Source organism: Lepidochelys olivacea, assembly GCF_965140295.1.
Source record: "Lepidochelys olivacea isolate rLepOli2 genome assembly, chromosome: 4".
Lineage (NCBI taxonomy): Eukaryota > Metazoa > Chordata > Testudines > Cheloniidae > Lepidochelys > Lepidochelys olivacea.
In genome coordinates, this window is record NC_140414.1 from 45,280,789 (window position 1) to 45,294,638 (window position 13,850).

General features: G+C 42.3%; 2 protein-coding genes across 5 annotated transcripts in view; one reads left to right on the forward strand and one right to left on the reverse strand.

Annotated features, from left to right (window-relative positions):
- Positions 1–11,575, reverse strand: part of PDE5A (phosphodiesterase 5A) — an 89,933-nt gene extending 78,358 nt beyond the window's left edge. For all 3 annotated transcript variants that reach the window (XM_084626679.1, XM_084626678.1, XM_084626677.1), the window contains exon 1: positions 11,122–11,575. In XM_084626679.1, coding sequence (XP_084482805.1) covers positions 11,122–11,225 — 104 coding nt within the window. In that variant the 5' untranslated portion in view covers positions 11,226–11,575. The remainder of the gene's footprint in view (positions 1–11,121) is intronic.
- Positions 11,576–11,677: 102 nt separating this feature from the next.
- LOC311519776 (uncharacterized protein) overlaps positions 11,678–13,850 on the forward strand; it is a 166,682-nt gene continuing 164,509 nt past the window's right edge. For both annotated transcript variants that reach the window (XR_014711367.1, XM_084626680.1), the window contains exon 1: positions 11,678–11,908. The gene's annotated coding sequence lies outside the window, so the exon portion shown is untranslated. The remainder of the gene's footprint in view (positions 11,909–13,850) is intronic.

Sequence of the window (13,850 nt, forward strand, 5' to 3'; positions counted from 1 at the left end):
CATTTGTAAGTCTATGATACATTTGTACCCACCTGCTGAATGACCACAGTTTGTTAGAGGAAATAATAAAATGATCCAATGAAGTGAGCTGCAGCTCATGAAAGCTTATGCTCAAATACATTTGTTAGTCTCTAAGGTGCCACAAGTACTCCTTTTCTTTTTGCGAATACAGACTAACTGCTACTCTGAAACCAGTTTATTAGAGGAGGCACACTGAGCTGATTCTCTACTGCCTTGCATCTGTGTGATCATTTACATGTGATGAAAGGAAGAGTAAAATGCTATCATTCTGACCTGGTAGTGTTTCACATTCAATTTGCACAGGTGTAAATGGCCGTATAAAATGTAAAGGCAGTGGAGAACCAGGTGCACAGTGTACTGGTTACAGCATGGACTTGGTTTTTCAGAGAAAAGCCCTGCCACTTTATTTGTTTGTAAAGTGCCATAGCACAGGTTTACCAATGTAATAACAACAAACAAACAAACAACAAAAGCCTCTAAATCCAGCTCTGACTCCATGGCCCTAGAGTGATTCAATCTTTCCATTTCATCCTGTCCATCTATAAAGTAGGGATTTCAAAACTTATCTTCCTGCCTCACAGGGGTGGTGGGGGGATTTAGAACCTGACTGTGTAAGACTTTTCTCATCCAAGTAGTCACACTGCCTTTGAATAAGGACCTTCTCCTTATTGGAAAGAGAGTTTGCACTATTAGACTTTATGTTTCCCCCCAAATGTCTCTTTGATGGTGGTCCAGTAACCTGCTAGCAGGTTAGTATGTGGGTTTTTTACGAAATTGTGTAGATTAAGACGAGAGAAAAATCCTATGGCTATAACTCTCCTAAAATATATTCTTATACTTTAAACTGATTAGGCATTTGCAGAATTTAGGCAACAGTAAAGTTGTTTAAATTCAGCTGGAATAACAACAATTTTATTGACCTGTTCTGAGTAACACTTCTTATAAGGAAATTATTCATCTCCGTTTTCTCACACAGCTATATGCATGGGTTGAAGAACTAATATTTTATTTTGGATGAAATGCAAAACATAGTTGTTTTAATCTATTTTAAAAATCAATCAGAGGACTTGTTTTTGCTTTTTCAGTACCATTTTCCATTTAACCATGCTTGACAAGTATAACACTTATTTTCTCTGTATACAATAAGCCATATAAGTAAGGTCTATCAGTACCAGACACCTATTGAACTACAAGAGAGATTAGTGGAAATAAATGAGAAAGCACTATTTATGAGACAAATGTGATGTGAAAAGGACTAAATTAAGGGTCAATCTTGCAAACACTCCTAATTCACACAAGTAGTCTTCAATGGGCATAGATATTTGCAGAATTTGGCCCTAAGAACCTTAGGGCCAGAAAACTGCCATGAGGGAGCAGTTGCAGCAGTGACAGTAGAGATTAGGTCTGTATAAAACAGGAGCAAATACTAATACCAGGTGCTGCAAGAAGCCTGCTCACTAGAGACCCTTTCAATACTGTAACATGCTCTCACCCCAGCGTAGCCCTTTAAACATTGCTTGGTGTGCAGCTACAGCCGCACTTGCTCCTTACTGACTTCCTGAATCCTTTTCTTCCAGTAAGCCTGCACTGTGGCAACCATAATTGAGGCCAGAGTTCATGAATGGGAGTAGGTGATGGCTATTTTTAAAGTCATTTGCATTTTGTCACATCCACACCTCCCTCTCATTATAAGATGTTGAATGTCAGAGTATGGTGAGAACCGAATTTGCCAGGTGACATCTTCCAGCAGAAAACATTTTGAGAGGATTTTTTTTTGGAGTGGGGGTGGGGTTGAGGGGGAATGAGGGTTATTACTTTTGAAAATGGAGAATAAACTATTTGGGGGAAAACATATCCTTCTGTATAAGGATGTTCCCTTGTACAGAGCTACATAACCCCAGCTCTCGTTATTTATTATTTGTATTACAGCAGCACCTAGAGATCTCATCTGAAATAAGGGCCCTGTTGTGTTAGGTGTTGTACAATAATGAGAAACAGTCCCTGTGCCAAAGAGCTTACAAGTTAAATAGACAAGGACAGAAAGTGGGTGGAAGGGGAAACAGAGGCACAGAGGAGAAGTGACTTGCCCCAGGTCACACAGCAGGCCAGGGGGAGATCTGGGAGTAGAGCTGAGCTCTCCCAACTCCTGGTCAAGTATTCAATCCCACAGACAATACTGCTCCCCACTAACTGCTCTTATGCAACTAATTCACTGTGTGACCTTAGATAAGTGACTTCACCACTGTGCATTTCATTTTACCCATCTGCAAAACAGATATTATCTTTAACTACCCCAAAAAAACCCTATGGTGATATTTATTGAGTTAAGGAGAAATTAGAATCGCCTTCCTCACATTAGCGGTGATACTACCTGTGTCAATAAGAGTCGCAAAGTAATTGCCTTAACATAGAATCATAGAATATCGGGGTTGGAAGGGACCTCAGGAGGTCATCTAGTCCAACCCCCTGCTCAAAAGCAGGACCAATCCCCGATTAAATCATCCCAGCCAGGGGATCTGTAAAGAACTTTGAGATCCTTGGAAGAAAGGCACTCATGACTGAATTCATCTAGTATAGAATGCCAACATTCAGTTGCATTAATTCTTAGGGCCTGATCCTACTGCTGTTGAAGTCAACAGTTTTTCAAGATAGGCCCAATAATTAGTCTTTATCGATGTGCTTTTCTCAGAATAACCACTAGACGGCAACAATTTTCTTTTCAGTTTTTTGATGTAAATTAGATGTGGAAATCATTTCAAGGATCACCATCAACTTGAAATCTAGTTGATTTTTAACAAAACAGTTTAAGGTAGTTTCTGGTTCTAAACCTGCCCCGTGTTCCCTTACCAAGAGTTGAGGTTTTCCCATTTTCATACATTTTAAAAATGTTTTCCTCTCCCCTCTTGCTTTGTGAAGACCTACACAAGTAGGAGAAATTGTATGACTACATAGTGGAAATAATGAAAAACAACAATATACAAAGTGCTGTCAAATGCACATAACTGAAATCACATAGAAAGTTATTTTGTTCTCATCCCTTGATGTGTTATTTATAACAACAGTAAGCAAACTTTTTTTTTTAAGATAGAAGTTTGATTTTAAAGATTGTAGTGTCCATTTATGGGCCCAGCTCAACAAAGTTCCTATGCACATGCTTAACTTTAAACATGTGAGTAGTGAATGGGACAACTCATGGTCTTCAAATTAAACATGTTCTTTGCCAAGTATAAATGTAAATTAAGAACTCTGGCTCCTGATTCAGATACAGTATTCTTGTTAGAGCTGAAATTAATGATTTTTCAGTGTTATACAATTTAAATCTTGCCTGATGCTGGTGTTTTTTTTTCTTAAATAGGACATATAATTTGATTAGTTGGTTGAAGTGAGGATACCAAAAAGTGCATGTCCTTATGATAATTTATTATTCTTGGCTATTTACAAGTCAACTTTTACAACTAAACTGTAGGCCTAACTTTTTTTTTCCCCCCTCAAAAACGCTGGCCCTAGAAGGGATTTTCCATTCACAATACAAAAAAGGCACAGCAAAATTACAGCGATACAAAGGTCAAGGTTTTAAATAATAAAACGGGATCTTTTATTTTTCCTGATAATATGTTTGTTTCTTGTCCCAGCCTCAGAATAACTACAGCCCCATTCACTCTCCTATGAAGTCAATAGCAGTTTTGCCATTGAGTCTAGTGGAAAAAGGTTTAAGCCCTAAAGGTGAAATTCACCCCTATGTACTACCAAAGTCCCACTTAAATTCCCAAAATAGGACTTAAGTAGGATTTAAGTGGAGCAGAGGCTTTGGGCTGGCCCTCTGTACAGCAGTGAATTCACCCTTAGCACATAAAAAAATGGGAAAATATATTTTTTTACTAAGTAAACATATTTTGTGGTTGGTGTCAGGCCTAATGTGAAATGACAACCATTGAATTACTCACAAGGGCCATTTGAACAAGGGTTTTTTCTGGCACCCTGTAAATAGAGTCTTTTGCAGCTAATGCTGTTTTTTGAGCAATTCATATAAATCACAAATTATTCCATGTAAATTTATTTATGTTTCTTGGACAGTAAAGAAGAGGGAGACTTACATTGTGTGACTTTGGTAATTATACTTGTCTCTGACAAAGCAAAATACCTTTTCTTTAATATAATGTTCAAAATGAAAATAGATTGCACAGTATTAGTCTGATTCAGGAAACACTGTAGGAGGTTGAGCAGCATTGTTTGCAGTACTTGACCTGGATCTTACATTCTCCACACAATTCACCTTTAGACAAACATTCAAAAACATGCAAATACACTATGAAAACATGAACATGCACTCTTTGGCCTGAAGACATTCTGAGCAACAGTTTAAATTTCACCCCTGTTCAGAAGGCCAGCACAATGTCTATGCCCCACTTAAATCCCACTTAAGCCTCAAAGTCAGACCTACGTGAGATTTAAGTAGTATATAGCCTTGTGCTAGCCTGCTGCACAGGGGGTGAACTTCATTCACGATCAGTAGCTGCAATCTGGGAGGATTCTTCAATAGAAGCCAGTAGTCAAAACTTTTGTGAATTCCTATGGCTACGAAATACTAACCCAATGGTAAAGATTCTCTGACTATCCATCACACCTTCCCACCTCCTTCAAATGGAATTTATACTCCCCTCCTCACACTTTATTTTCTTGTACCAAAAAGTTAGGGTCTAATCCTCTCGCCCTGATGCACACAAAGCTCCCAGCAAAGTCCAAGAGGAAACTGCCTGCACCTGCACTGCTTAATCATGCTCTCTCCCTCTCCCCCCGCATTTTGTATAAAAGGTGGAGGGGGAGGGTAGTCTGTTGACCCTGCTTTCTCTGAATTCATAGGAAGTTTTGCAGCTGCATTGATCTTCTGCTTTTCAGACCCCTTTCTTTCAAATAAGTAGGCATAAGTGTAACTTACTTGCCTATATGTGTAACTTGACTCATATGAGTAACTTTCCACACATGCCTAAGCATTTGTTGGATTTGGGTCTTAAATTTTTGCAGTGGTCTTAATGCAGTGTATACATTTCTTTGGGGAGCTGAGGTTCCTGAGAAAAGTGTTTAAGAATGTGTGGACTACTTAGAGGAAAAGGATTTTAAGCAAACTAGTTTTTAAAAGAAACACTTTTCATGTTTTTTACAGAAAAGACCCCTATCCTCCTCCACTCCTTTCTCAGGCAAAACTCTGTGAATACATACAACGTGAACAAAATGTGCAAACGGGAAAAAATATACTATGGTCAGAATGGTGTAACATGACTAATGTCAACAAGGTTACACCAGGGATTGATTTGACTCAGTCCTGTAAAAATGTTCTATATTTTTAGGATTCATTTTTTTCACAGGGGATTACCAAAGTATTTTCAAATCTGATCATTCAAAAATAACTCTCCAAAACACATATTCAGAATCTGTTTGACAGTCTGAACTTCTGTACACTTATTATAAAAATGCATAAACTTCCTCTTATATAGAAACAAACTAAGCATAGGCATATTACTATGAATAAAACTATGAGACAACACCCAAGGTTTATAACTAACATAAGCTTACAAAGCTAAAACACCAAACAGATGGCTCAAGAGGAAAGGCATTTTCCAATATCTCCCTGAACATGGAAACTGAAGACCTCGGAACTGAGAAACCAGCCCAAATGAAATACTTGGAGCTGTCATTAAGAGAAATAAACTATGCTTGCCCTTTCACATATCACTGATATATTCAACCTGTGTTACAATAACCCAAGATAGCTATAGCAAGGGGTCTTACTTCCATTAGGACAAAAGCAATGCTTAACTTAATATTTTTTATCTATCATGCCATACATTTAGGAAGCCAGAAAAAAATACCTCTATGGAACAATGAAGTTGCCTATAGCTGGAACACAATTTTCCCCTGAGCTGAGTGAATCAGCAGTGAACAGTGAATTTGTCTGTGAGCGCGAAAGGTACTAAGAGAAAGTCACATGAGTATTTTTAAGAGGAACAATAAAGGAAACCAGAAATATTGTATACAGTATACTGGTTTCTTGAAGAGAGTTTTAAGTAAGGGTGAAGCTTGGCGGATGAAAGTGGTGTGACAAACTGCCTGGATAACATTTTTCCAAAAGTAATACAAAAAGTATACCATCAGTAAATTGATAGTGATAATAGACTCACCCCTAACTGTAACAGAAGTTAGTGGGTACAAGGAATGCAAGGTTAGTCCAATACAGTATACCAATCAAACTTGTACACCATTCAGTACACCATGCTTAATAACATTAGAAGAATTATTTTTAACATCAATTATGAAAAAGCTACAATAATATTATGGGTAATCAAAAGATAGATTCTAAAACAAAGTCCATATGCTGTACCAGAATGAGAAGAATTAAATTTAATTTGAAAACCATTTCCTCCGCTTTCTGAAAAAGCCACTCTTACAAATAAAATTTGAAAATTTTGAAAGGGGAAAAAACATCACAAAGGAAGATTAATTTTAGTACGGGAATTCTTAAAAAAATAAATAGCTTAATTTTAGTAGGAACTAAGGAAACAGGAATGTGAAGAAGTGGTACAACAAACCAACAGATGTACAGTATGAACTATTACCACTAAAAATTTTGTATCTGAGTAAGCCAAAATTAAACAGGCTAAATAAACTGAGCCATATTTGCTCCGGTGTAACTTCATTAAGAGTGCCAGGGACAAATTTGAACCATCGTTCTGCATCTTGATCAGAGCTATCATAAAAATTCACATTTAATATTTATTTATACACTTCCTGTATATTTCTAGTGCCTTGTGCAAAACAAAGTAATAAAATACCTGTGGGTACTTGATACTGTAAACCATTATCAAGTGATTAGTCCTTATTCCCATGTAGTCAATAGAAAGGATTATGTGGGTAAAAGTTTCAAATTTGGATAAGTTTTTGTAGGATCAGGCCCAGGTTGTACACTTTCATATCAAAATATAACATATTGCATCACAATTCATTCATCCACCTAATCAGTATTGTGGAACTGTGGAACAGAAGTAATACGGCCTACACTGAGCACCTCCTGAAAAGTGCTGAGCAGCCTACTGGAGTTTGCTCAGCACCTTGCAGGATTAGATCATAGCTTATAGCCATAACTGATATAAGGTTTAAACTATTGATATACAATTAACTTTTATAAAAATGATAACAATGCTATGCAAATTTAGCACACAAGTGGTCCAGTCTTGCAGCCCATACTGACATGGGCCCAGAATACTGACTAGCAAAGCTTCCATAGCTGTGTAGCTTACAAATAATTATAAATTAACTGAAATATATAATTTATTTTAAAGTGTTGCTTTCTAGGAAATGTGGTCTCTCCATAAACCATACACAGAAATCCATTAATGACAATGTGATCTATACAAAAGAGACAAATATTGCCTGATTTTATAGAATATGTATGATACTGTGGCTCTAAATTTATAAAATACTTGAGATAAAACCACCTAAACTAATCTTTTCTTTCTTTCATCATGTGAGTACTCCTACTGAAGTCAGTGGGATTACTCTATGAGTAAGGAATTGCACAAATTAATCCATGAAGTGAGAGAGGACTATTTTGTATAATTGATTTTAATATTGCAAAGATACTTGCTCAATAAGATCCCGATCCAAAGCCCATTGAAATCAATGGAAAGAGTTACACTAACTGGGTTTTGAATCACACACTCAGTGTTTATTCTCGATTTTGATTCTTAACCTTGCAACAAACGATGGAGCTCAATTCTGTTTCTGCTCATTTGTATTCATATTTGAAAATGTAACAGAAAAGCTCTTCAGCAAAATAAAGGTAATTATACATAGCAATATGAATTCAGACTAACAGGTGATGTGCCTGTTTCATGAGTTACCAAATTGATTCAAGGTGTGTGTATAGATATAGATATAAACTGATGAAACAAACTAAAAAGTGCAGAACTAAATTAGATTTTAAAAGTACAAGTTAAAAACTATCTCAGAGAAATCCCATTTACCAGACAGAACAAGTACAACGTTAAGCAATTGAAACATGAAAAGTAAACTGCAATCACCTCAGTTCAATGTAATTATTACTGTAGCACATATTATGCAATTTAAAAAACAAACAAACATGGAATCAAGTTCAGGGTTTTCTATCAAGCCATATTCCAGAATAATTCCACAATGTAGACAATTATATCTTTTACTAAATACACTGTAATTTTCACTCCATGCATCTGAAGAAGTGGGTTTTTTTACCCACGAAAGCTTATGCCCAAATAAATCTGTTAGTCTTTAAGGTGCCACCGGACTCCTTGTTGTTTTTACTAAATACACTGATTGCTTCAAACTCTTAAAGGTTTATGAAGTGTAATTTGAGAGTATACAAAGAAAACCAGACAGGCCATCAAATAATTGAAAACTTGCCTTTTCTTTGTTATAGATGCCTACTTATAAAGTAAGTTCAAAACCGAAAAAATAAACAAGCTGCTACAGTTAAGTCAGACTGGTAGACAGTTCTGAAAATAATGTGACATCTCCATCGCTATAAAAAAAACAACAGGATAGTTGCCAAACAAGCATTTGAAGCTGACAGTTTTCTGTAGAAATCTTATAAAAATGTAAAGGTATTTCAGTTAGTCAAAGGTACCTGATTAATTTGTATTTTGTGAACCCCTGCCTTTTCAGACCTTTACAAAAATACAACTGTTTCTGCATGTTAAAAAAAGACCAGCCAACCTACTCCATGGGGAAAACAAATCGACATAATGGTTATTATTAATTAGCATTTGTATTTGTTCAGTGCTACTTCCAGTTTCCAATGGAAGTGTGGCAAGCTGACCTGATTAAATGCTACTTCTCAAAGCTGGTTAAAATGCTACCACCCCATTTTCCATGGATAAACAAACTATCCTTCACTCATATACCATACACCAGTATTCCATAAAAATATAAAGGTTAACCACACATGCCAGTTATCCCCATCCAGCTCTTACTTTTCTTAAAGCTATTTAACTTATTTTTAGGGTTTGGTTTTTTTAAAGATAGCATATTTGGATTGCTGTTTTCCAGAGAGATGAATCTGACAGCCTGTCTGATATGAAAGCAGCAGGAGGGGAGAAGGGACCTTGCACAGATGGTCACAGAGAAGCAGGTGACTGACCCCTGAAGCCTTCTTGCTCGCTGCAAGTCAATAATTAATGGGGATCTCGCTTCTTCCCGCCCCATCCCATGCAGAGAGGGGCAGCAGCAAAACTCATTCAGAACCCATCCATCCCTGTTAAGTGACTTGGGAGGCAAGTAAATCAGCAGCGATAGCAGATGGTGCAAGCAGCTCAGGAACAAGAGTGAATCCGCAGAGATGGTGCGTGCACTCAAAGGACCGAATTACACAACTTACTAACCAGCCCTGCACTCCGATATGCCGTGGGAGCTGCAGACCGCCTGCACTCTGCATCCCCACGGCTTTGTTTATAGGAAAATATTCAAAATGGAAACCCGACTCCCCTTCTAAAAATAGTTGCATTTACTCCCTTTCAACCAGCAATCCCACCGCTGAGGGGTCAGTGACAATGATAAGCAGATATACCTCGTCTTATCTCCAAACGGCAGCATGACAAGCCAGAGGGGCGTCAGCTCAGACGAGCGCCTCTTATCTCTACATTCAATCTTTGCAAAATAAATAAATAAAATCCAAGCCACCCGCCACTAACAGTTCATAGGAAAACTTCTTAGCACTGGCGCTGTCCCCAAGCTTCTTCTTGCGGTGTGCAGCGCTGCCCCCTGGCGGGGAATATCCCTGCCGAGGGCTCCCTAAGTGTCTACGCCGCCTCACTGGGAACTTCTCTCCATCGCCTGCACCCGGCTGTGCTCCTCCAAGAGACACCCCGAATCAGTCCCCCCCCCCGGACGCTTCCCCACGCGGAGCTCGTCCACGTGGAGACACCCGCTCCCTGACACCATCCAGCACCACCCAGCCCCCCACCGCCTTCCTTACCTGCTGCGGATCTCCCCAGCCCCTTCCATCCCCACCGCTGCCCGTGCTCACCCGGCAGAACCCCGGCTCCGGCCGCACCCCCCTCCCCCACGAGTCCAGTCGTTGCTCCCCTCCCCAAATGCTGGGGTGCAACCCCCCTTCCTCCAGCTACACAGCGCCACTCCCTTTAGCCCCTATCCCCCCCCCCGCAACTGCAGAAGCACCCCCAGGTCCCGTCCCCGGCTCCCCACTCCCAGCCAGACTCCCCTCACTGGAGAGGCACCCCCCGCGCCAGCTCGCTCCCCAAACGCAGCGCCCAGACAGCTCACGGCCAGCCCTTTCAGGCGCCTCAACCCACTTGGCACGGCCACCCGCTCAGCCCCTCTCCCGCCTCGCCCTGCTGTGCGCGGCAGACACGCGGCCGCCGCCCGCTGCGGAGATGTCAACCCCGGCCCGCCGTGCGGAGCCCGGAGAGCCGCGCCTCGTGTGGCCATTAACAAGTGACACCCTCCCCCAACAACAACAACAACAACAAAAAAGCGAGGTTAGATGTTAGCAGGGGCCCCGGCCGATTTCTGTGGAGCGGGGGGAGGGGATGTCCCCGCGGCTACTGTGCAAAGGGAGCGATGTGGGTTTGCAGAGCGATCCCTAGACCCAGGTCAGGCCTCGGGTTCCCAGAACCGTCAATCTGCCCTTGCACTGCACGCCAAGTCCCCGCTGCCTCAGTGCCTCGCAGCGCCCGGGGACAGCGCGCAGCGTGGGGGCGCCGAGAGCCACCCAACCTCACTGCAAACCCCGCACAGCCTCCCCTCCCCCCAGCACCCAGGCGCAGCGCGGCGCGGCGCGGCTCGGCTCGGCGGGGGGGCCAGGCCGGGCAGGCAGAGCCCGCTGCGGAGCAAAACCCCGGGAAGCGCTTGCCTGTGAACTTGGGTGGCAGCGGAACAGAGCGGCTGTGTGTCGGTTTCAGTTTTGGCAGCTGTTGGGAGGGGAGCGGTGGAGGGGAAGGTGCTTGTTAAAAAAAAACCAACAACAAAAAACAAAAAGCAGCGCCGGGGAAATCCGAGGGCTCGGGTGCGGGGAAGGGGGCTCTGCCCCCTCGCCTCGCCCCCCGCTGCTCTTACCGGGTAGCTTTCCGAACAAAGTAAGAGCGGGTGAAGTCCCAGTGATCATCCAGCCAGGCTTCTACCGCTTCCTGCTGCGGCAGGGGGTGGCAGCTGCGCTCCATGCTCCGAGCCGCTCGCGGCCGTCCCCGCGCCCTGGCCCGCCGCCTCTCGGACTGCCGCCGCCGCCGCGCTCGGCTTGTTGTTGTTGATTTCGCCTCGTCCCCTACGGCCTCTTGTCTAATCAGAGACAGGAGCGCTCAGGAGACCCTCCTCCTCCTCCTCTGCGCGGAGCTTGGACCCTGGCGCTCAGCCAGCGCCCCACCCCGCGCTCTGCCTCTCTCCTGCTCCCAGGTGTTTGCCCGGGGCAGGCGGCGGGCGGGCAGCCAGCCAGCTCCGCCGCCACTCCAGCTCCGGTCCTGTCCCGCAGCGCCAGCACCCCCAGGAGCTGCTGGCCGCAAAATCTCTCGCTGCGGCTGCAGGCGAGCCCCGGCTAGCGCAGCCCTTGCTGCTCCTCGGGCAGGGGAGCGGAGCGCGCTGATTGCCCTGCTTCAAACGGGGGCAAAGGCGAGAGGGACCTGGCTTTACAGCAGCACTCTGCTAGGGGAGCGCCCAGGAGCGAGCCACATGGGGCACAACGTCCCCCCAGCTGCAGCCCAGGGCAGTGCCAGGAGAGCCCTTGATTAAGTGACTGAAGGAAAAAAATGAGACATTTGTTTGCGTGCCACACGCTGGAGCTGCTCCTTGTTTGGAAGGTGAAGCCTGGTGGAGCAGATGCCCCAGGAGGAGGCCCTAGAAAGAGAGAAAAGTAAGTTGAAAAAACAGAACCGCGAACCCTGAGTGTGCTTTCAGGGCCTTGGGTTTTCCACAGTATTGTTTTTTAAAGAGTAGCATGTTTCATCCCTTGTATAAAAGGTGGCAGATTGAAACCCCTTTCCAGAACATCTCACTGGAACACAGGTCTAGGCACAGAGCATTAAAGCCCCCATTTTCCATCTTGCCTTCCTCAGGGTAGGTTCCTCAGTCCATATGTGGATATCAAAACAGCAGTAGCCTGGTTTTCAAAGGTGCGGAGCACTCACAGCTCCTATTTTCTCTAACTTTAGGTGCCCAGGTTTGAAAATTGTGGGCTAAGTGCCTGACCCCTAGTATGACCCAAGCAGAAGAATCACACAGCCCTTGAATCCCAGATTCTCTATTTAGAGAGCCCTCATAATATCAAAGGTTAGAACTTTGAACAGGGATAAATAAATGTGAGATTTAGGGGTTTTAAATTTGTGACAAAGACTCAGGAATGAGAAGCATCAAATATTGTAGCACAGGAGACTGGAGATGAAGCACAATTATTAACATGCGTAGTTGCCTGTCCTCCGTTTCAATTTCTGATGGCAACATCTCACATATAGCAGCAGGTTTCTATGGAAAGGGGGAAACAGGAGTTTAAAATGAGTGGCCTACTTTGTAATCAAGTAGGATTGAGAGATATTCATACAGGGTGTAAATCATCTCATTCCAGAAGGCCAATACAATATTTTCAGCTGCACATAAACTTGTGATGAAGGCTGGAAGACTGTGGGTTGAGCAGATACCCATGCACACCTCTGCAGTTCTTGTATGCTATTTAGGGGGACTCCACTGCAGTTCCAAACAGGTTGATGCAGAGTTTGGGAGTGTGGGCTGAGGTAGTGGTGACTGGCCCTGCTCATAAAATAGCTTTACAATATGCAGCCTGAGGGAACAGATACTCTATACTCCTCAGGTAATGGGTGCAGAAAATCCAAATGTTTGGGCTTTGTGTATGATTCATGAATTTCACATAACTGTAATAAAGTGGTGCACGCAGAAAGGGAAACAACATGAACTTCCCTAATTTGTTTTATAATAGTCTTGGAAGGCATGTCTACAGCTGTGGAAAAAGGGAACTAGGAAAATCAGAAATAAGCCAATGTGTCTAAATGGGAAGATTCAAGAGGCTATTTGACCTAAACAGAAATCCTTCAAAATTTGGAAATCTGACCCTAGTGAAGCCAATAAATAGGAGCATAAATTACAGCAGGCAATAAGTAGGAGGGAAATTAGAAGGGCCAGAATGGACTGAGCAAATTAATGGTGTAAAATGAACAAGTGATTCTTTACGTACATCAGAAGCAGGAAGCCTGGGACAGAAACAACAGATCTGCTTTGTTATCAGGGGGTTAAAGGAAGCAATTAAGTAAAATAAGAACATTGCTAAAAAGCTAAAAGATAACTTTGCATCAGTCTTCACTACCAAGGATGCAAGGAGAAACTTACCCAACACTTGCTTTCTTCTGATAATAAAGATGACGTACTCTCAGAGATTCAGGTGTTGGAGGAAGAGGCACTGAAACGAATGACTAATTTAAAAGTAGTAAGTTACCAGGCCCATGTGTCATATTCCCAAGAGTTCTGAAGGTGCTAAGGTATGAAGTTGCTGAGTGTTGCTAACAAAAGTATGTAATCTTATTAAAAAAAGCCACTAGTCCAAAGGATTGGAAGGAATCAAATAAGCAGGGACATGAAAAAAATAATAAAATAATGAACAGTATGGAAAACATAGGTCAGGAACTTCTGAGCTGTCTCTCATAATACAAGAACAATTAAAAGGTAGCAAATTCAAAACTGATAAAAGGAAATACTTTTTCACACAACTCACAATTCGACTGTGGAATTCATCACCAAAGGAAATCATTGAGGCATAAAACGTAATGTGATTCAAAAAGGGAGTAGAC